The sequence below is a fragment of the Canis lupus genome, chromosome 12 (genome assembly GCF_003254725.2).
Source record: "Canis lupus dingo isolate Sandy chromosome 12, ASM325472v2, whole genome shotgun sequence".
Lineage (NCBI taxonomy): Eukaryota > Metazoa > Chordata > Mammalia > Carnivora > Canidae > Canis > Canis lupus.
The window spans coordinates 324532-345586 of NC_064254.1; the positions used below are offsets into that span (position 1 = coordinate 324532).

The window sequence follows — 21055 nt, forward strand, 5'->3', positions numbered from 1 at the left end:
TAAGAAATAGTTTCTAGAAAGGAGATTATCTATCTCTTAATTTTTTTTTTTTTTTTTTATTTATGGTAGTCACAGAGAGAGAGAGAGAGAGAGAGAGAGAGGCAGAGGGAGAAGCAGGCTCCATGCACCAGGAGCCCGACGTGGGATTCGATCCCGGGTCTCCAGGATCGCGCCCTGGGCCAAAGGCAGGCGCTAAACCGCTGCGCCACCCAGGGATCCCCTATCTCTTTATTTTAAGGAACATTACTGAAATATGAAGAGAAATTGCATTTAAGCCCTAGTAAGGAGCATTTTGTAGCACTTTGATTCCTTTGTAAATGAAGACCATATCAGGGCACCTGGATGGCTTAATCGGTTAAGCATCCAACTCTTGATTTCGGCTCAGGTCATGATCTAAGGGTGGTGGGATTGAGCTTTACTTTGGACTCCCTGCTCACTGGGGAGTCTACTTGAGATTCTTTCCCTCTGCCCTTCCCCCATTCATGTGCACGCTCTCACACACATATAACTCTCTGTCAAAGAAATAGATAAATCTTAAAAAAGATGCAGACCATATCATATATCCCATGCACATAGAGGTTTGTATGATCAGTGACAATTCTTCAACAAATGTGCTGTCTTTCTGTGTTAGTCTTATAATGGAGTCCAGCTGCATCATTCTAAATTATTGAACCATTTTTGCCCACTTAAATAATTTTATATTATTTGTTAAATAGATTGGCGTGGCATTTTATGACATGTTACTGAATGTAGACCAGTGTAGCACCCACTTAAATTACATGGATCCCATCTGTGACTTCCTATATCATATGAAGTATATGTTTACTGGTGACAGCGTAAAAGAACAAGTAAGTTAACTTTATCTTTTAATGATGTTTACTTTAGAAAACTTGAACATATGTTGATATACTTTTGTTTGAGTATTTTTGTTATGTTTTTTCTTTTAAGGGGAAAAGGTTAATATTATCAGACCTTTTTAAGGCTATGAGCACATTATTCTACATATGTAATTCCAGTAATAGTGAATACATGTTATAATTTCTCATACTTTTCCCCTTGATATTTGCAACAGGACATCTGGAAAAGACCTAGGTAGTTGATAAATAGTACTCTCATTAGGAAGAAACAATACAGAATGGCTACTTTTTAAAGACCAGAGAGGTGCTGTGTAATGAGTGAAGGAGATTCTACTTTTCGCCACAGTGACTAGGGTATGCACTATGAGGACATTGGACAGATTGCAGCATGACTTGAAGACTGAAGCCAGGAAGATCAAGGGAATAATTCATAAAGGGTATTTGAAGGAACTGGAGGTACTTAGATTGAATTTTCAAAGTCCTAGGGAATTGTTCGTGTTCTCATTATTTGGAAGGTTGCCATTCAGAATAGGCATTAGATTTGTTCTGTGTCACTTCAAAAGGCGTATAAACTCCAGTAAAGTTAAAGGGAGGCACATTCTGCTCAGCATGTAAAGAGCCAGTTCCTAGTAAAGTGATCTGAAAATGGAAAGGATGTCCTTGAATCATAACTGAGTTTCCTATCTATAGGAAACAGAAGCTTGGCTCTTTCAGAGGGAAGAGGTAGGTCAGGTAGGTGAAATGACCTCCCCTCCATAGCTTAACGTTAATTTTTTCTCTGGTAGGAAAGGAAGGTAAACTGATATTTAAACCTATGAATCCTAGTCTACTGGATTCTTGACTTGGAGCTAGGGACATGGGGTGGGGAGGATATTGACTCCCTTATTGCCTCAGCAAGATTGTCACAGTTGAGTGGGAACCAATACAGAAATGTTTTATTTAGCATATCTTTTATATCTGGACCTGAGAAACTTTGACACAGGGAATACAGAAAAGAAAAATTATTGGGCAATCTCTTCTGGTAAGGTCAAAGAACATTTGAATAAAGCTAAGAAAACCATGGAACTGCTTGATGTTTTTTATTTCTTTAAAATATTTTAAGTAAAAGTAGATCTAATATTATTTTGTTTGAATTCCAAGTATAAATCAAAACCAAAACATTAATTTATAGATAAATGTTACAGATATAAGTTATTCATATAACTTCAAAGTTTAATCATGCTTCTGTGATGATGGCATTTGAAAAGGGTGGTGAACTGGGGGCCTGGGTGGTATAGTTGGTTAAGTGTCTGACTCTTGGTTTCAGCTTAGGTTGTGATCTTGCAGTCATGAGATGGAGACCTGTGTCAGGCTCCGTGCTCAACTCGGAGTCTGCTTGAGATTCTTCCTCTCCCTCTGCCCCTCCCACTTATACTTGCTCGCTCTCTCTCACAAGTAAATAAATAAATAAATATCTTTTTTTTTTTTTAGAGAGATTTATTTATTTATTCATGAGAGACGCAGAGAGAGGCAAAGACATAGGCAGAGGGAGAAACAGGCTCCATGCAGGGAGCCCGATGTGGGACTCGATCCTCAGATCTCAGGATCACGACCTGAGCCAAAAGGCAGATGCTCAATTGCTGAGCCATGCAGGCATCCCTAAATAGATAAATCTTAAAAATATATATTTGAAAAAGAAAAGGATGGTGAGCTGGTTGGATGCATAAAATTTCTAGTGTAGGGGATCCCTGGGTGGCACAGCGGTTTGACTCCTGCCTTTGGCCCAGGGCACGATCCTGGAGACTCAGGATCGAGTCCCACCCACATCGGGCTCCTGGTGCATGGAACCTGCTTCTCCCTCTGCCTGTGTCTCTGCCTCTCTCTCTCTCTGTATGACTATCATAAATAAAATTTAAAAAAAATTTTTTTTTAATTTCTAGTGTAAGCTATATTAACTTTTCACAGTGGGATGACTGGCTGGCTAGGTAAGTGAGTATGTTTTTGTAAGTTGATACATATATAGACTATATGTACATACTCATATGCACATACATAATGTGTTTGAGGGAGAACACAATTTTTTTCCTCATGTAAGAGAGAAATGATTTTATTTGCTTTTGTTAAAACATAAAACACATAAAGAAACTTCTCATCCACTCCCTAGTTTATTGCCTCCATATGTGTATAAAGCACTTTTTTAAGGGTGGGAGGTTGAAATTCTCTGGTTAAAATACTTTTTAATGTGTTTATTTCTTAGGTAGAGAAGATTATTTGTAATTTAAAACCAGCTTTAAAACTTCGTCTTCGATTCATCACACACATTAGCAAGATGGAACCACCTGCAGTGCCTCCACAAGCCATAAATAGTGGGTCTCCAGCTCCTCAGTCTAATCAGGTGCCAGTGTCATTACCAGTAACTCAGTGAAGTCCTCTCATGTACGGTGTTGACAATGGAAATACATTTGTCTTTGAAAATGGACTCTAATCTATTAAATCTGAACATAATCAGGCTACATAGTGGTGTAGTAGAAGCAGTGATGTTCAGATTGTCTTATTTTGATTCAAACGATGAATCTACTGATACTTTATGACTCCCACCTCTCTATCTATATTTTTGTCTCTAAGAGATCAAGTAAGCTACATGTTGGCCATATCTATAACTGTTAGTGCTACCTAGTAATACGGAGGGTATCTGTGGTCAAATGAGTTTCATTAGATACTTCCAGTCTTTCTTATTCTAGCCACTGGTTTTATTTTTAATTTTTATTGTTAATGACTTCAGTGTTCAAATATATTGGAAAAGAGTTCTCAAATGATTTTATACATAAGTCTCTTTTGGTGTATGTTTGGGATAAGAGATTTTTTTTTTGTCAAGTGAAGGCCTCTAGATTTCATTGCATCTCAGGACCAAACACAGTTGCATATTCTTTTAAAAATGGCTTAAAATTTTTACCATAGGCTTCCAAATAAATGGGTTAATGGTTCTATCAACGTAGATTGGCAAGTTAGTTGCCTTTGCTGTGGACTTGAACTTATTGTATGAAATGAGTTGGAAGCCATGTAAGAAAATAACATAGAGGGACACCTGGGTGGCTCAGTGGTTGAGCATCTGCCTTTGGTTCAGGGCGTGACCGTGGGGTCCCAGGATCGAGTCCCACATCAAGCTCTCTGCGTGGAGCCTGCTTCTCCCTCTGCCTGTGTCTCTGCCTCTCTCTCTCTTTCTGTCTCTCATGAATAAATAAATAAATAAAATCTTTAAAAAATAAATAACATAGAAATGCATACACTTAATAAAATCATGCTTAAATGGTGATTCTCCAATCTCTGTTATTTAAAACAAATTAATTGCTTTCCAAGTTTGACACTTTGACCTGGCCTATGATGCGATTCTTTAAATTTTTATAAAAAATCTTAAAATTTTTAAGTATTTGTATTTTTAAATATAGCATAGTTTTTGGTTCTTTAGGGTTTATCAGATTTTGAAAGACAAACTGTTAATTTGGGCAGAGAGAGAATGGCATTAAGATTGTAAAAGACTTGAAAAATAATCAGTAAAATCTGTTGGATAAATAAACGGTTTGATTATTTATTCAGTCTGAACAAGTGTCTGCTGTGTTCCAGGCAGTATGCTGACTGGGTTACAACAGAGAACTGGGCTGTTTCTATGGGTTGTGCACTATAGTTGGTGACTGACATTGGCCTAGGAATTAAGAGTTACTGCTTTTTGTTGTTTTTTTTTTTTATAAAGAATCAGAGAAGTTTGACAAACCATACTTCAGATCTTTATTTCCAAATACATTCCTCTTAGACCTTTATATTCCTTGTGGTTCATATTTTTCTAATCATTAAATCTTTATTTGCCATGTAAGTCCAGCTTAAAATTTCTTTAATTGTATAAATAATTTTTCTAGGTTAATAATATCCTTAAAATTCTCCAGAAATTTTAAGCTAGAAATGAATTCAAGTATTGCTTTTAACATAGTTTCAGTATGTTCTCACTGTCTTGAAGAATATGTCTTGAGATCGTAGAATGGAAATAATTGTGACGCTGATATTATACCCACAATAAAGGAAGTGAAAATCAGTGTCACTTTCTTAAGGACAAATACATTCCAGTTAATTTATTAAAAATTCCATTTTTTCCTCTCCAACTAAAAATACAGGGATGTGATTTTCCTGAAATAGGCTTTTGAAAGAATTGTTAATCAGGCATTAGAAGAAGATAGATTTATTTGGTTTTAGAATGCACCTGAGGGGAAAATAATAATGCCTATATATTCATTGTATCCTAAAAGTTTTTCTTTCTGAAAGTTAAGAGTAATTTTAGAGTGGCTGTGTCCAACAGGACTTTCTACAGTGGTAGAAATATTCTCAATCTGTGCTGTCCAATACAGAGTCAGAAGCTACATGTGCCGGGATCCCTGGGTGGCGCAGCGGTTTGGCGCCTGCCTTTGGCCCAGGGCGCGATCCTGGAGACCCCGGATCGAATCCCACGTCAGGCTCCCGGTGCATGGAGCCTGCTTCTCCCTCTGCCTATGTCTCTGCCTCTCTCTCTCTCTCTATGTGACTATCATAAATAAATAAAATTAAAAAAAATTTAAAAAAAAAAAAAAAAAAGAAGCTACATGTGCCTACTGAGCACTTGAAATGCAGAACTGAATTTTATTAAGCTTTAATCTTTTAAATGACCCTATGTGCCTACAGTATTGAACATTATACTTTAAGATCCATCACAACTGCTCTTATCTAAAAGTAATTCAGTAAAATACTTATCTTACAGAGCCTGTAGTGTCTACAGGTCTAAAATTCTAGGTTGCATGTGAAAAATCAGGTGATAGAGGCTCTTTAACACATAGCTATTACAGCAATAAAAATCCTTTCATGGGATGGACTTCATTACAGATCCACTCAAGTTCTATAGAAGTTGAGGAAGGAGAAGGGGAAGACTTCGCTTCCCTGGTTTTGATTATACACCTGACCCTTAAACCATGCAAGGGTAGGAAATTTACAACTTTTGACTCCCCAAAAGCTTAACTACTGATGGCCTATTAATGACTGAAAGCCTTACTGATAACATTAGCAGCCATTCAACACATATTTTATATGTTATATGCATTATATACTATATTCTTACAGTAAAGCTAGAGAAAAAATGTTACTAAGAAAATCCTAAGAAAGAGAACATGTATTTTATGTTGCTGTGCTGTATCAAAAAAAAAAAAATATTTCTATAAGTGGGCACATGCAATTCAAACCCTTGTTCAAGGATCAATTGTAGTTTACTCTTATTTATTTTATTCCACTTCCCTCACTATATGCCTGAGCCAAGATGAGTGTTTGGGTTGTTTGAGGATTTCAGCTAATGAGACATACTATAATTTCAGTGGGTGAAGTTGAGGGTGGGGGGAGTGTTTAGAAGCCACAGATAATTCTATGTGAAATTCCCATCTGAATTAGAAGATCTTAGAAACAAAAGAAAAAAAGAAAAAAAAAAAGATCTTAGAAACAGCAGTTTGATTTCTTTTTCTACCTCCAAAAAGGCTACCAGAATAGCAGCCTTGCTTAAAATATAAATCAATATCATGTCTGAGTTTTAGACAAAGCAAAATGTGATCATTTAACATTAATGAACTTAGAGATTCACGAGGCCTAACCATTACCCATTTTACAATTGAAGAAACCAGAGCCAGAGTTTCATCTCAGCAGTCCTACAATTTTGGGGGGATGATGATTGCACTGTGGCTGTTTAAACCCTTAGTAAATCTATGTGTTTAGAAACATACAGACATAATAGAACCTTAATATAAAGAGTTTATTATAAAAATCACATCTTTTGAACAACCTGGGAATATGGTCTCTTTTCAGGTGGGGTATCTTTATCTCCTGATATCAAGAGTCCCACCCTATGTGTCTTTTTAATTACACAAAAGTTAGGATTTCCAAGTCTTGAATTTCACACCAAGAGGGAATTGGTAGCTCATATTAATTATACTAATACTTTACAAGGCAGAACATTTTTCAGAAAGACCAAATCTTTGGGAGGATAACTGTAAGCTTAAGTAAATTATTAGATTAGCTAATTATGACATTAGCTGTGAGATTTTTACAGATGTTTCCACATTTACTTAGGTGGGTTAAGGTAGTCAATAGGCTTATGATTACCCTCCCGAGCAACTCCGAAGCAAGCCAGGGTTATTGCTACTGCTGTGTTCACTGTTCGAGTTATTTCTTCTGGTGTCTTCCCCAGAGATGGGTTCACTTCCATTATATCTAATCCTGAGAGTAGCCCTGTAACAACAATTGAAAATAATGTAATTTGTTAGACAATTGACATGTTTAATTCAGTACCCTGCCTTGAAATATTATCTAGGAGTATAAATAGGTGGTGATTGCCTCATGTGATCGGCATTCTGGAAGTGTCCAGGAGGACTTGATTTTCAGATTGGGGGAGGGGGGGAAGGTATAGTTATATACTGGCTATGTTTATATACTTGCTTCTCTATTCATCCCAATTTTCACCTACCTGTTTTGTAAATTTCTTCTGTAATGTAGAGACCTTCTCTGTAAGACAGACCTCCCGTGACTGGTGTGCCCGTAGCTGGTGTGAAGGATGGGTCCAATCCATCAACATCAAAGCTCAGATGAATTGGTCTTTTTTTTCTTTTAAGAGGTAGGAAAGAAATTCCATTTAAAGTTGTGGTTTAAATGGAATATTACTCAGCCATTAGAAACGACAAATACCCACCATTTGCTTCGACATGGATGGAACTGGAGGGTATTACACTGAGTGAAAGAAGTCAGTCGGAGAAGGACAAACATTATATGCTCTCATTCATTTGGGGAATATAAAAAATAGTGAAAGGGAATAAAGGGGAAAGGAGGAAAAAGGAGTGGGAAATATCAGAAAGGGAGACAGAACATGAGAGACTCCTAACTCTGGGAAATGAACTAGGGGTGGTGGAAGGAGAGGTGGGGGTGGGGTGGGGGTGACTGAGTGACAGGCACTGAGGGGGGCACTTGATGGAATGAGCACTGGGTGTTATTCTATATGTTGGCAAATTGAAAAATAAAAAATAAATTAAAAAAAAATAACTGAAAAGAAACAAAACCATAAGAACTACAGTTAGCAGGATTCAAAATAAAAATTAAGTAACTTCAAAAAAAAATAAGTTGGTGGCTTAATATACAGTACATAAATATAGTTCTTACCTTGCTTTATAAAAAGTAACAATCCAGTGAAGTTCCATATTTTACATGAGGGCTTTATTAATAATTTACATTGATTAGCATCAGTAGGAAATCCTTTTAATAATATTTACATTACACCCACACAAGAATCATACCTTCCTAGTAGATAGCTGAGTGCTTCTTCCATCACCTTGCCAATTCCCAGTTTATCCACTTCAGTCATTGAAAAATATTTAATACCCAGAGTTTTCAAAATGTAGCTATGAAAGAGGAGATAGTAAGATAATCCTACAATTAATAAAGAGTATAACTCTATGCCCTCATTTCCTTTCCCATTCTTTTAAAAAAAGATCATTGTGGTAAGATTCACAAAATATTTAAATTCTATGAACTATATGTATATATAAATGTATTTTTAATAGCAGGTCAATTAATGTAAAAAATCACCTGATTTATATACATAAATATTTATATGGGTATATAGATATTGACATATATACCTGGTGCTTATAATCATTTTTTTCTCATAGCTTTGACCAGCATGCCTAGCATGCAAAAGAGAAAATGAAGATAATTCACATCAAGGAATAAACTTACTGTTCCCCAGGGTCCACATCTCTTAGGCCAATATACACAATATCTTTGGCAGATAGGCAAGGAGTCACCCAAGAGAATCCTGGTACATCGGGTATCTAAAATTGCAGTATTTCCATTTGGTTAATACATGTGATTCTTGAGCAAATCTTACATTTAAAGTTAAGTTGCACATATCTTATATTTAGAACATAAATTTCAAGGCAATCATTAAAAGAAGATACAAAATTGAGAAGACACTGCCTACCTCTGCTTGTGGTACTCTATAGATGACATGTATAGGGCTACCTTCAGCCTGTGGCTCAGACCCGACCTGAATCATTTGTCAGCATTTGCCTGCTCTGTGCCCCCATTCCACTGGGCCCTGCTTTTCCAAAACTCTGCTATAAAGAACTCAGTGTGCTTTTATAATTTTTCATAGCTTCTTTATTTCTCTTCTCAGTAAGGACTTAATCCCAAGGATGGTTTAGAGTGACTAGGGGAAATTTTGAAGTAGACCTTTGGTTGCTCTCCAAATGTCCTAGAGCCAAGAGTGGCTATTGCCATGTGCTAACTACACTGCAATTTTATAAACCTATCACTTGGTCATCAGTTCAGAAAGTGTTACTTCAGGGATGCCTGGGTGGCTCAGTGGTTTCGAGCCTGCCTTCAGCCCAGGGCATGATCCTGGAATCCTGGGATCAAGTCCCACATTGGGCTCCCTGCATGGAGCCTGCTTCTCCCTCTGCTTGTCTCTGCCTCTCTCTCTCTCTCTGTCTCTCTCTCTCTCTCTCGAATAAATAAATAATCTTAAAAAAAAAAAAATTGGGGCAGCCCCGGTGGCACAATGGTTTAGTGCCACCTGCAGCCTGGGGTGTGATCCTGGAGACCCGGGATCGAGTCCCACGTCGGGCTCCCTGCATGGAGCCTGCTTCTACCTCTGTGTCTCTGCCTCTCTATCTCTCTCTCTCTCTGTGTCTCTATGAATAAGTAAATAAAATCTTTTTTTAAAAAGTTACTAAAAAAATAAATAAAAATAAAATAAATTTTAAAAGTTACTTCTGAGCATTTAACAAGGGGATTTGAATCCCCAAGTATTATTGTAAAGACCCATATTCTACAGCTACATCAGTAAAAATTGTTTTATTGATAGGCTACAGAATATCAATGAATATGAACCACAATGTTAAATCTTAATCCGGAATGTCAGCTCACATCTTTTAGAAAAATTTCTAAGGAGCAAGGAGTTCTTCCTCTTATGTAGATACAAACTTCTCATAGTAAAGATGTTAAATAATAAACCACTGTAATTCACATTTAAAACTCCATTTTTGAAAAAAAATAAAATTAAAAAAAAACCCTCCATTTTTGAAAAAGATCCCATGATGTGGAGGAGACGATTGGTAAGAATGAGAGCCTGTGTGGCAGGTAGCAGAAAGAGGTAGGTTATAGGAGACCAGTTCTGGCCCTTGCCTTGCTATGTGCTTGACATGTATCTTGAGCAAGTTAACTTCTGAATCTCTACTGACTTGCTTATAAAGGATTACTCTCTGCCCTACACACTAAAAAGTGTAGTTTAAGAATCAAAAGGAAAGATCGATGTAAAGTCAGTTTGCAAACTGTCATGTAAGGTAGAGGCACAGAGCCTCACTACCTTCATGCACCAACCCTTAAGCTTATTGGCTGCTGAGAAAATGGTTTGAGATTACACCAAAAATAAGATGGCATAGGGTTCTTCCCTTGTAACTCCTGAACCTCTTCTAAAGAGCTGATTCTTTCCTAATAGAATACCAACCAGCCTTTTACCTTTCCTTTTAGTTCCTTCAGGAGGAAAGACACAGGTTGTCCGTGCAAGTTCCCACTTGTGGTTGTCAGTGGAGTGTTGATATCAGTGTGAGCATCCACCCAAATGACACAGAGATCTGGGTGGACCCTGGCATGGCCAGAGATGCTTCCAATAGCCATGCTTTAGAGGAAAAAAAGTTTGTGTGAACATCAGGTTTGCAATATTATTACATCCATCATATTATGAACTCAGTGCTCTCACTTGGTTTTCCTTTAAGTCAAAATGGCTGATATTTCTGATAGGTTTTTAATTGGAGATGCCAATTAAGCAATTACAACAGTAGAAAAGCACAGCTTATGCTTAATTACTAATAAGTTAAGTTTGCATCAATGGCCTTACTAAATGTGATTTTAGGGGGAAAACCGCCTTCTAATAAAATTGCAAATTATTGTTTTAGCCAAAAATTAAATCTGTATAAACACAGTAGCCACACAAGAAATTCCTTAGCATGAGACACTATTTAATTCTCAAGACTAAATCAGACTCATTTTCTGTACTCTCATCTCTCTTGGTAAATACTTCATTCTCTCAAATGAGTTACCACAGAGCTCATTTTTCTTAAAATCCAATTATTTTACAATTAGGGAGCATCACTCAGAAATCCCTGCATCCACTTCAGCCAACATACCCTGGGTGCTCACTTGCTGTTCAACGCTCAGGTGCTCTGCTTGAACTTTCTACCTGCCATACATTTAAAGACCTTCTCTTGGGGATCCCTGGGTGGCTGGTGGTTTGGCGCCTGCCTTTGGCCCAGGGCATGATCCTGGAGTCCCAGGATCGAGTCCCGTGTCGGGCTCCCAGCATGGAGCCTGCTTCTCCCTCTGCCTGTGTCTCTGCCTCTCTCTCTCTCTCTCTCTATGTCTATCATGAATGAATAAATAAATCTTTTAAAAAATAAATAAATAAAGACCTGCTCTTAGCCAGGTCCAGAACTTTCAAAATTCAGCTCAAACACTCCAAGCTCCAGAAAATTTTCCAGAATGGAAGAGCTAAGTGGTATTTTACACAAAATTTCAAAGATTAGGATTTGTCATACAGCGCCCATGTTCTCCCACCTGCAGATGATCAAATATCATTCAGAGAATTGTGGAACTTATAGATTCTCAAAGAGATGGCACTCTGCCTTGAAGTTTAGTTCTTGATTATCCAGCTTGATATTTGTTTTCCCTTCATATTTTTTGTCTTGGGGCTATTTGCCACTCAAAATTTCCACTTAAGATTTTTCCACTTAGGGATCCCTGGGTGGCGCAGCGGTTTAGCGCCTGCCTTTGGCCCAGGGCGCGATCCTGGAGACCCGGGATCTAGTCCCACGTCGGGCTCCCGGTGCATGGAGCCTGCTTCTCCCTCTGCCTGTGTCTCTGCCTCTCTCTCTCTCTCTCTCTCTCTCTCTCTCTGTGACTATCATAAATAAATAAAAATTAAAAAAAAAAAGAAGTGATCTTCGACATCACAAAATATTAAAAAAATTTTTTTTCCACTTAAAATAGAAAGTGAGCCCCGGTTTCTCTAGATTTTTTTTTAATATTTTTTTCTTTATTTATTTATGATAGTCACACAGAGAGAGAAGAGAGAGAGAGAGGCAGAGGGAGAAGCAGGCTCCATGCACCGGGAGCCCGATGTGGGATTCGATCCCGGGTCTCCAGGATCGCGCCCTGGGCCAAAGGCAGGCGCCAAACCGCTGCGCCACCCAGGGATTCCGAGCCCCGGTTTCTCAACTGCAGTTTCATCATACAGAAGCCCTCCTTTTTTTTTTTTTTTTTAAGATTTTATTTATTTATTCATAGAGCCAGAGAGAGAGAGGGAGAGGGAAAAGCAGGCTCCATGCAGGGAGCCCTACATGGGACTCGATCTAGGGTCTCTAGGGTCTCCAGGATCACGCCCCGGGCTGCAGGCGGCGATAAACCGCTGTGCCACCGGGGCTGCCCTAGAAGCCCTCCTAATGTTCTGCTTTAGAGGCAAACAGGGAGCTGAAGTGATTGACTCTTGCATCAAGAGCCATTGTCATGCTTGTACTTTTTGATCTGATCAGACTTCTGATAATGTATTCAGGGACCTTGAGAGTAGACATCAAAAAGGCTCATGCACAAAACTGGTCTTTACCACATTATTTATAATCATGAAAATTTGAAAATTACCTGAATATGTAGCAATATGGACATGTATAGTGATTTAACACCTTGATGAAAAATTACACAACAGGAATTGTATATTGTATATATGTATACATACGAAAAATATATATATTGTATATATCATGAAGTAACAGGGAAATTTATACTTTAGATTAAGAACAAAGCATAGGATAACACCATTGTTAAACAAAATCAGGTACAAGGAAAACAGTACGGTAGGAAGGAAATATGCCAAATTTGCAATTTCACTTGAAATGGTGGTTAGGAAACTGCAATTACTACTATTTTATTTATGTGTTTGTGTGTGCATTTCAGAAGTTTGAAATTATTACTTTTATAACGGGAGACATACTTGTAAAGGTTGACTTAAATGAGTTATTCTTGTTATCAGGAATCAAGTGCAATAAGATGGCTATGAACTTCCTCATGCTTAATTATTTAGGAATGTGAATTTGTACTGAATATTTTACTGAAATCCACTCATGTTGTATATTTTCTGCTGTAATAAAGATAGTGCAAGACTTCAAATAGAGCTAAGTCTCTATTTCCAGAAGAAAGTAATAACCAAAACAATTTAAAAAGTCAGAAAATTAGGTACAGAGTATTGATCAATGCTTTCCCATTCATATTTTCTCTCTTCTTACGGTTTTGGTTATGCCATTTGTGCCAGATTTCGCAGAGAGAATCATTAAACAAGACCTGTGGTCTCCACCCAGCACCAGGCTAGTCCTTCCGTTCTTCTTGACTTCTGCCACCACACCAGCCAGCTGCTCATTCGCCTTGCCCACAGACCTTGGATTCTTCACAATTTGAAAGGGAGGATCACTAGGGACATCAACAAAGGGCACGTCCCCATAATCTTTCACATCACAGTCTATAATTAAGACCAAAAAAAAAAAAAAAGACCAAAAGTTTCAGGTTACTACACAAAGATTGCAAAACAGTCCATGTAGGAAGATTCCAAATTCACAAAACAGTGTACTTTTATAAGTAGAAGCAAAGAAAATACCTGGAAGGACTGTAAAAGTTGCAAACGTAGAAACCATGTCTGTTTTTGCCTGACATCATCATCTCAGCTGTAAATTGGGCTCATGGTAAATACTTCTGGAATCAATCCAGTGAGGCTGGACACCAAAGCCTAAGAGCACTAATCTTCTGGTTTGGGCTTAACGAGTGGCCTCACTGTCTTTATCTCTATATGGCCCTCTCTGCTTATATGCTTTCTACTCTTCTCCAGTAAGCAAGTTTTTCTATTTGTAATAAAGAAATCATTTTTTTAAAGAAGAAAATACACCAGTATTTTCTAAATTTTCTGACTATAATTAACAATTCTTGGTTTCAATCCAATCTGCCACCTGCTGAAGCAGTTCAGCTCCCTCCACTGTGCACTGCACCTATCTCATGGTAGTATTGTCAGAATTCAGTAAGAGTGTGATTAGCAACAAGCATCACACGTCAGGGAGCTCAGGAAATAAAGGCTTAATTATTATACCTTTTTAATAAGGAGAAATCACAGGTAACTTGAAGTTCCTAAGGACCTGGGTGGACTTCCTAGAAGGCCTTGCATTAGGAGGCTTCAAGATACAGACTTCATGTAAAACTGTGACATGAGATCAGTTGAGTGCTCTGAACTAAGTAGTCATTGTATATTGTATTTATTATATATTTGTGCATATCCATGATTCAGGGACACCTTTAAGTGATTTAACCTGATATAAAATCTGACCAATCTGCTTGTTAACTGAGAGACAGTCCAGTCCATTTCTACAACCCTTCTGTTCTCTATCCCCCCTCCTTTTTTCAGCTTCATGACATAATTCTTACTTACTAAAATTCATTTTAAGTGTACAGGTCAGTAAGTTTTAGAAATATCTACAGTCTTGTAACTGCCACCATAATCAAGATTAGAACACTTTCATTACCCCCCCAAAATTCCCTAATGCCCCTTTGCGGTCATTCCCTGCGCCCACACCAAGGCAACTGCTGATGAGCTTTCTGCTGCTATGCTTCTGTCTTTTCTAGAATTTCATGTAAAAGCAATCATGCAGTAGGTAGTCTTTTGTGTCTGGGCTCTTCCGCTTAGCATGTTGTCTTTGGGGTTCATCCATGTTTTTGCCTGTGTCAGTGGTCTATTCCTTTTTACTGTTGGTTACTGTTCCATAGTCTGGACATACCACTTGTCATGGATCCCTTCACCAGCTGATAGGTATGTTGTTGTTTCCCTTCTTTTGGTTATTATAAATAATGCTGCTAGAAGCATTCAAGTACAAGTCTTTGTATAGATATGTTTTCACTTTTCTCGGGTAAATACCTAGGAGTAGATTTTCTGGGCCAAAAGGCAAATGTATATTTATTTAAGAAACTTCCAAACTGGGCAGCCCCAGTGTCCAAATGCAGAGGCTCAACTGCTGAGCCACCCAGGCATCCCATCTGGTCATCTTTCAATGGAAAAATTACCTTGTTCCTTAAGTTTCTCCAGCAGGCCAGCCTTCCTCAGTGCTGTGGGGCCTTTTTCCACCCCTCCTCGTGGCTGAATGATTAAAAGAAATAAAATAATTCAGACGTGATCAGATGTCCACAATAGAAAATCTCTTCATTCTTTAACCAAGTGAATAGTAACTATCATTTTTTTAGTTCCTACAGAGCCAGGAATTTTTTTAAATAATAAATTTATTTTTTATTGGTGTTCAATTTGCCAACATACAGAATAACACCCAGTGCTCACCCGTCAAGTGCCCCCCTTAGTGCCCATCACCCATTCACCCCCACCCCCCCGCCCTCCTCCCCTTCCACCACCCCTAGTTCGTTTCCCAGAGTTAAGAGTCTTCATGTTCTGTCTCCCTTTCTGATATTTCCTACCCATTTCTTCTCCCTTCCCTTCCATTCCCTTCCACTATTATTTATATTCCCCAAATGAATGAGACCTATAATGTTTGTCCTCCGATTGACTTATTTCACTCAGCATAATACCCTCCAGTTCCATCCACATTGAAGCAAATGGTGGGTATTTGTCATTTCTAAGGGCTGAGTAATATTCCATTGTATACATAGACCACATCTTCTTTATCCATTCATCTTTCGATGGACACCGAGGCAGAGCCAGGAATTTATACCATCTCCTTGAAGCATCCCAGAAAGGCAGATTGAGTTAGATTGAGTTAGTCCTATGCCAAATATGAGGATCTAGAATCAGAAAGGTTATATAATTTTCCTGTAGACACACAGCTAACAAGCGGAAGAGCCTTTGTTCATAACAGGTTCTTTGGATTCCAGAACCTGCATCTCCTCTTCCCATGACAGACACCACACTGTCAACATGGTGAACATGTATTTTGTTCAAAACCACTCTGATAGAGATACAGTCACTAAAAAGAGAGGGCTTCTGTTTTTGAGGAACTCATAAGCTAATAGGGAATTTGTATACTTAACCCCAATTACAGTACTTTGGAGATATGCTTCAGTGTAGACACAAGATATCATAGTAACAAAAACAGGATGCTCCTGATTCTGCTGGGGACAGAGCGTGTCAAGCAAGGCTGCATGGAGTAGATGTCATTTCAGCTGAGTCTTGCAACATGAACAGGTTTTCAGGAAAACAGATTGAGTGGTAGAGCAACTTGGCTAACCCTGGAATGACTTGGATAAAAGCCTAAGAAAAAAAGAGCCTGGCATAAGAGAGCCCTACGTGCAGGTCCTCACAGCAGTGAATTAGCTGAGTTAGCAAGCTCCCAGGAAGGAAACAGGCAACAGAAATGCATCATCACCTGGGACCTGAATCCAAGATCAACCCAGTATTTCAGGTTTTGACCTGCTTAAGCACAACTAACAAGAATTCTCCCCCTGCTGTTTTTATGTCAGAGAAGTGAGCACACTTCTTCCTTGCAATAAATCCTCTCTAATTTCCTGGCAGAATAGAAATCTGAAGAAACAGTTCTTTTATGTACCTCTCTGATTCTAATTTCCAACTAGGCTTGTACACACAGAAAGTTATTTTGCATTACCCAACGACAAGATGCACCAAAAGACACATGTGTCTGTCCCTAGGGTTGGAGCTGTGGCCCCAAACGAAGCAAATATTTCTACCTAATTCCAATTACAGATGACTTGCCCTGGCTGCCAGTCCAATCCTGGATGTCAAATTCCCATTCTTGGCAACAAGCACCCACCACCCCTCTGCCTGACACATTCTGCTCTCTTCCTTCGTTCCCTTCTTGCATGACCGCCCCACACACCGCCTTCATTGAGCAGATATAATTGCCCCTTCTTTAAACCTCAATCCAGGGACCCCTGGGTGGTTCAGTGGTTGAGTGTCTGCCTTTGGCTCAGGGTGTAATCCTGGAGTCCCAGGATCGAGTCCCACATCGGGCTCCCTGCATGGAGCCTGCTTCTCCCTCTGCCCATGTCTCTGCCTCTGTGTATGTATGTCTTTCATGAATAAATAAATTAAATCTTTAAATAAAAAAGAAAAGAAACCCTCAATCCAGTGCTGCTTGGCTCAAATTTTGCCTTTCATTTTGTGTTTGTTTGCTTGGTCTTTCCTCCATTATTAGATTATAGCCCAGTGTTCTTTCAGCTTAGGGAGATATGTGGTGTAGTGCTTAGTAGATGCTCAAAAACTGTCACCTTGAGAAAACTCCCTGGACAATTCCCTTTTCCTTTCAAGCTTTAGAACAAGTCTCAAAAACCTCTTAGTTGACACTATATTTGCTCTAACACCATGGTTAAATTTCCCAGAGTGATACTTTCCATGATTCTTTTTTAGTTGTTTGATTCTAACTGCTTCTCACGATTGCTTTCTTCTTATTTCTTGGTTTATCTGCTCACTTTGGGAATCACCTCTTTAGCTCTACTGACTTTGAGGCTGGGCCCCAAGCCCTAACTGGTCACAAGTGTCAAGTCTGCTGTGGATCCACAGGCACAAGTCAGGTACATAGTCTTTGGGATTATATGATCCTGTCTGGAATCACACAGTCAAGGCTAGTAATTTAGCAAATTACTAAACGTCTCTGAGCCTTAGTGAACAGTATATTAAGTATAATACTTATCTCATTTTTTGCCATCAACTCTCCCCCACTGCTCACTGCCTTGCAAGGGAGTGAGATGGGATGAAGTCTTCTTAGACTCAACCTTCTAGTCATCTACCCTTAATCTCCTTTGTCTATTTGTAAACTTCTATTGCCTTTCGGTGAGGAGAGATGCTAATATGCTGGCCACTATTTTCCTCCTATGCTATGACTTGGTGTAGAAACATCTCTCTCTGAGTCCTTACTGTCAGGAGACAATGAGCTTCATTCTCATGGGGCCAAATTTTAATAGGGGAAGAGCTGTAGCAGTAAAGAAAAAAAGTACTAAAAAAGAAAATGCATCAGGCTGTATTTCAAAAATACTATCCCTTCAAAAGGCTATTATTCTCATAGCATTGAATCTGCTGAGATCCAAGGGCCAGAGTATGTTCAGGCTGTTGTCTGTCCGCTTCCTCCTCCTCTCCCTCAAATTTTTTGTTTTCCCTCCCGCCTTTTCTTCCTTTTGTTCAGTTATTTTAATTCTGTCTTCATCAAAGCCCATCCCAAGAATAAGGGAGTATATTGCAGGTTTTGCGATTAACGCGAGCGCTAGAAGAAACACTTCTATGTCAGCAAAATGTCCCCGTGTTCTGGGAGAGAACTTTGAAGGAGGACGGGGGAAGTGCAGCAGTGTTTACTGACAGTCCAGATGCAGTTCGGGTCTCTACCCTCGACCTCTCCCAATCTGTTTTGCAATAAAACGCCAGAGTGCCAAGCATGAGATCAAAGAAACGCGGCCCAGGTGGGCAAAGAGAATGTCGAAAATGAAGCCCTGTTTGAAACGACCACCATACCAACCCTAGGAGATCCAACTCACACTTTGTCTTGTGGCTTGTGTTTTTGTTCTTGATTTTCCCTGCTTTAAGCACAGACACACGCTGACATCTGAGGTCTATAATCACACCGTCTTTGCCAGGACGAGTGTGTTTGGGCAGAAGAAAAGACATTGCAAAGGGCAATGTTGCTGGCGTGTATTGGCTATCTGGGAATTTCATAAATGCATTAGTCCTTTCATCGTTGCCAACCTCCAGTTGGATTCTCTTTTCTTTCCTTTTTCTTTTTTCTTCCCTCAAAGAGAGATACACAAAGCGTTCTACCTAGCCTATGAACTAACACTTTCATAGAATCATTAAAGCTCTCAAATAATATGATTCACAAAGTTACATAAAGCAATCGCATTTAGGTTTTGCAGAATAAAAGAAGTCTGAAAATTGCTACCAATCTATGAAATGTTTCTAGGCATGAATACATGACCTGACCAATGTGTTTTCATAGAATCCTCTCACCTTTACACAGGCACTCTAAAACCCAAAGCTATAATACAGAAATAGCCCATTTCCATTCAAATAAAAATACATTCTCTTGAACAATACAAAGAAAAATTTAGTAGATTCAAGTAAAATTGGCTGCAGCTGAGATTAGGAGTCCCAAGAATAACTGAGTTTGTGACCACAGTTCTCCAATGTTGCAAAATGGTTAAGAGGACTTTAAAATCCATATTTCAGGCCCGTCGTACCAGGGAACTGAACTAAAAAGACATTAACAGCTTACTAATTCTAAAGTCTGAAACTTTGTAATGAATTCATTATGCAAGGCCACACTTTTTACTCACCTGGCCCTTTGAGAAAGGCGCTCCGATGATCCCAATGGATTTTGCCGTGGAACTCATGCTCTGCTCCCTTCTCTCCACTGCACTGAGTTCTCCAGCCAGGCACCACTCTCTACAACCCTCAGTGACTGAGGACACATATTTTTTCCATTTATAACTGGGTTGAATCTGTTTACCTTATTCTAATGAGGAAGGCTAGCTCCACCCACTGCACCAAAGAACAGTCAAGTGGAAGTCTCACAAGTTCTTCATACCAGAAACAACCATGAGTCCTTTGAGTCTAGGTCTCTAATTAAATGAGACTATTCATGACACCAGTTCACTCCCATTTTACAGTCAGCTGGATGACTTGAATCTTTTCTAACCACAGCTTCGATTTCCTAAGCATGATAATCATTTCAAATCATAATCAATTAATCATAACCACATATGTAGTGTCATGGTTCTAGCTGTGGAAATGCAGGGCAGGGCACTTAACCTCCTTTAGGCCTCTGAATCCTCCTGTGTGGAACAGGGCTGGATCTAGAGAGTTGGTCGCTCACATGCCTTCCAGCCCTGCAACCCTGAGTACAGGTTTCACACACTAGGATTAATGGTTAATCCATGAGACACGCCTCATGCAGCACCATGGTACAGTGTCAAGGGAAGCATATGATTTCCTTTTCTCCTTATTACTTAAAAAAATAATGCAGTATCTGATTAATAACCCAAAGATGTCACCATACAAATTTTGAAATATGGTGTGTGGGGGCGTGGGGGGATAACAATTCTTGGAATCATAATATAATCAAGATATAGCAATAAAAATAGCCAACATTAAGTTTTTATGTGCCAGATGTTGTTCTCATTTAATCCTATACCAATTGTACAGCAAGTCTTCCCATTTGTTCTATCTTACTGGTAAAGAAACTGAAGCTCAGGGAAGTTGCCAGATGCCATGCACGGATTATAGAGGAAAAGCCATGACTCAGTCTTAGGCTTTCTGGATCCGCCTAACCAGTAGGCTCTACAGCCTTAACACAGGTGAAATGTCAGCTCTCTGTGCCTGTTAAAACTGGGTGTCCCTGGAAGTTGTTTATTGTCATGCAAAAGTATGGATTTTAAAGAAAGGCATCTGAAAAATTCCTCCAGCTTTCAAGTGACTGGCATTTAAAAAGGAAAATTCATTTAGTAGAAACTAATGTCTTTTTCCTATTGATGGAAGAGAATATGATGGAGTACTTAAATGCCATAAGGGCAGGGAATTGTGTCTGCTATATTATCCCCAGGGCTGAGAACAGTGCTGGTGCATGATCCCACTCAGTACATAGTCATTGAATGAGTCAATGAGGAAACCAAGGACTCACAGATCCATTTTCATAGGACCATTTTCTAACTAGCCTTCCTTTTTCTCACTTGTGAATTTGTCTGTATAGATATTTACTTGTGGTATTTTTAACCTCTTAGGGTGTTCATGTTGCAAATAACTTTCCAACCTGTCAGTATTTAATCTGATAAATTTGTATATGTTATCACTCAAAATCTTTCATTTTGAAATAGAGAATTCTATATTTCCCCTTATGCTTTGTCTTTGGCAATTTCATGTAAACCCTTCCTATTCCAATATCAAAAATATGTATTTCTATATTTTTTTCTGTTTGCTATAGAGTTTCTTTCATACCTAGTTCTACATCCATTTATGCTGTTTAAGTCCTCCAACTATATGAAGTCCCCATGAAGTCCATCAGTTTCTGCTGTGTGGTCCATTGGTTCACCACTGAATTGTATCTCCATCATGTACTAGGTTCCCCTGAAAGCATGAATCTGTC

At 38.8% G+C, this 21055-nt stretch overlaps 2 protein-coding genes and 1 long non-coding RNA gene across 12 annotated transcripts in view; 2 read left to right on the forward strand and 1 right to left on the reverse strand.

Moving 5' to 3' along the window:
• The window catches only part of MED23 (mediator complex subunit 23), a 44893-nt gene extending 40468 nt beyond the window's left edge, over positions 1–4425 (forward strand). For 7 of the 10 annotated variants that reach the window (XM_025418045.3, XM_025418046.3, XM_025418048.3 and 4 more), the window contains 2 exons: positions 717–848; positions 3094–4425. In XM_025418045.3, coding sequence (XP_025273830.1) covers positions 717–848; positions 3094–3261 — 300 coding nt within the window. In that variant the 3' untranslated portion in view covers positions 3262–4425. Of the gene's footprint in view, positions 1–716; positions 849–1072; positions 2288–2776; positions 2822–3093 lie in introns of those variants that run through there. The other 3 variants (XM_049092488.1, XM_049092487.1, XM_025418050.3) reach the window with 3 other exon arrangements.
• Positions 4426–6629: 2204 nt separating this feature from the next.
• On the reverse strand, positions 6630–19794 carry ARG1 (arginase 1). The gene is made up of 8 exons (XM_025418066.3): positions 19251–19794; positions 15033–15105; positions 13275–13449; positions 10404–10563; positions 8622–8716; positions 8180–8284; positions 7360–7496; positions 6630–7124 (listed from the first exon to the last, which is right to left on the reverse strand). Exons 1-8 carry the CDS (start codon positions 19305–19307, stop codon positions 6958–6960), a joined length of 969 nt encoding a protein of 322 aa, XP_025273851.3. The 5' UTR covers positions 19308–19794; the 3' UTR covers positions 6630–6957.
• Positions 10559–14320, forward strand: LOC125752286 (uncharacterized). The gene is made up of 2 exons (XR_007401411.1): positions 10559–11685; positions 12145–14320. It is a non-coding gene; the product is annotated as an uncharacterized LOC125752286 (long non-coding RNA).
• Positions 19795–21055: the final 1261 nt, after the last annotated feature.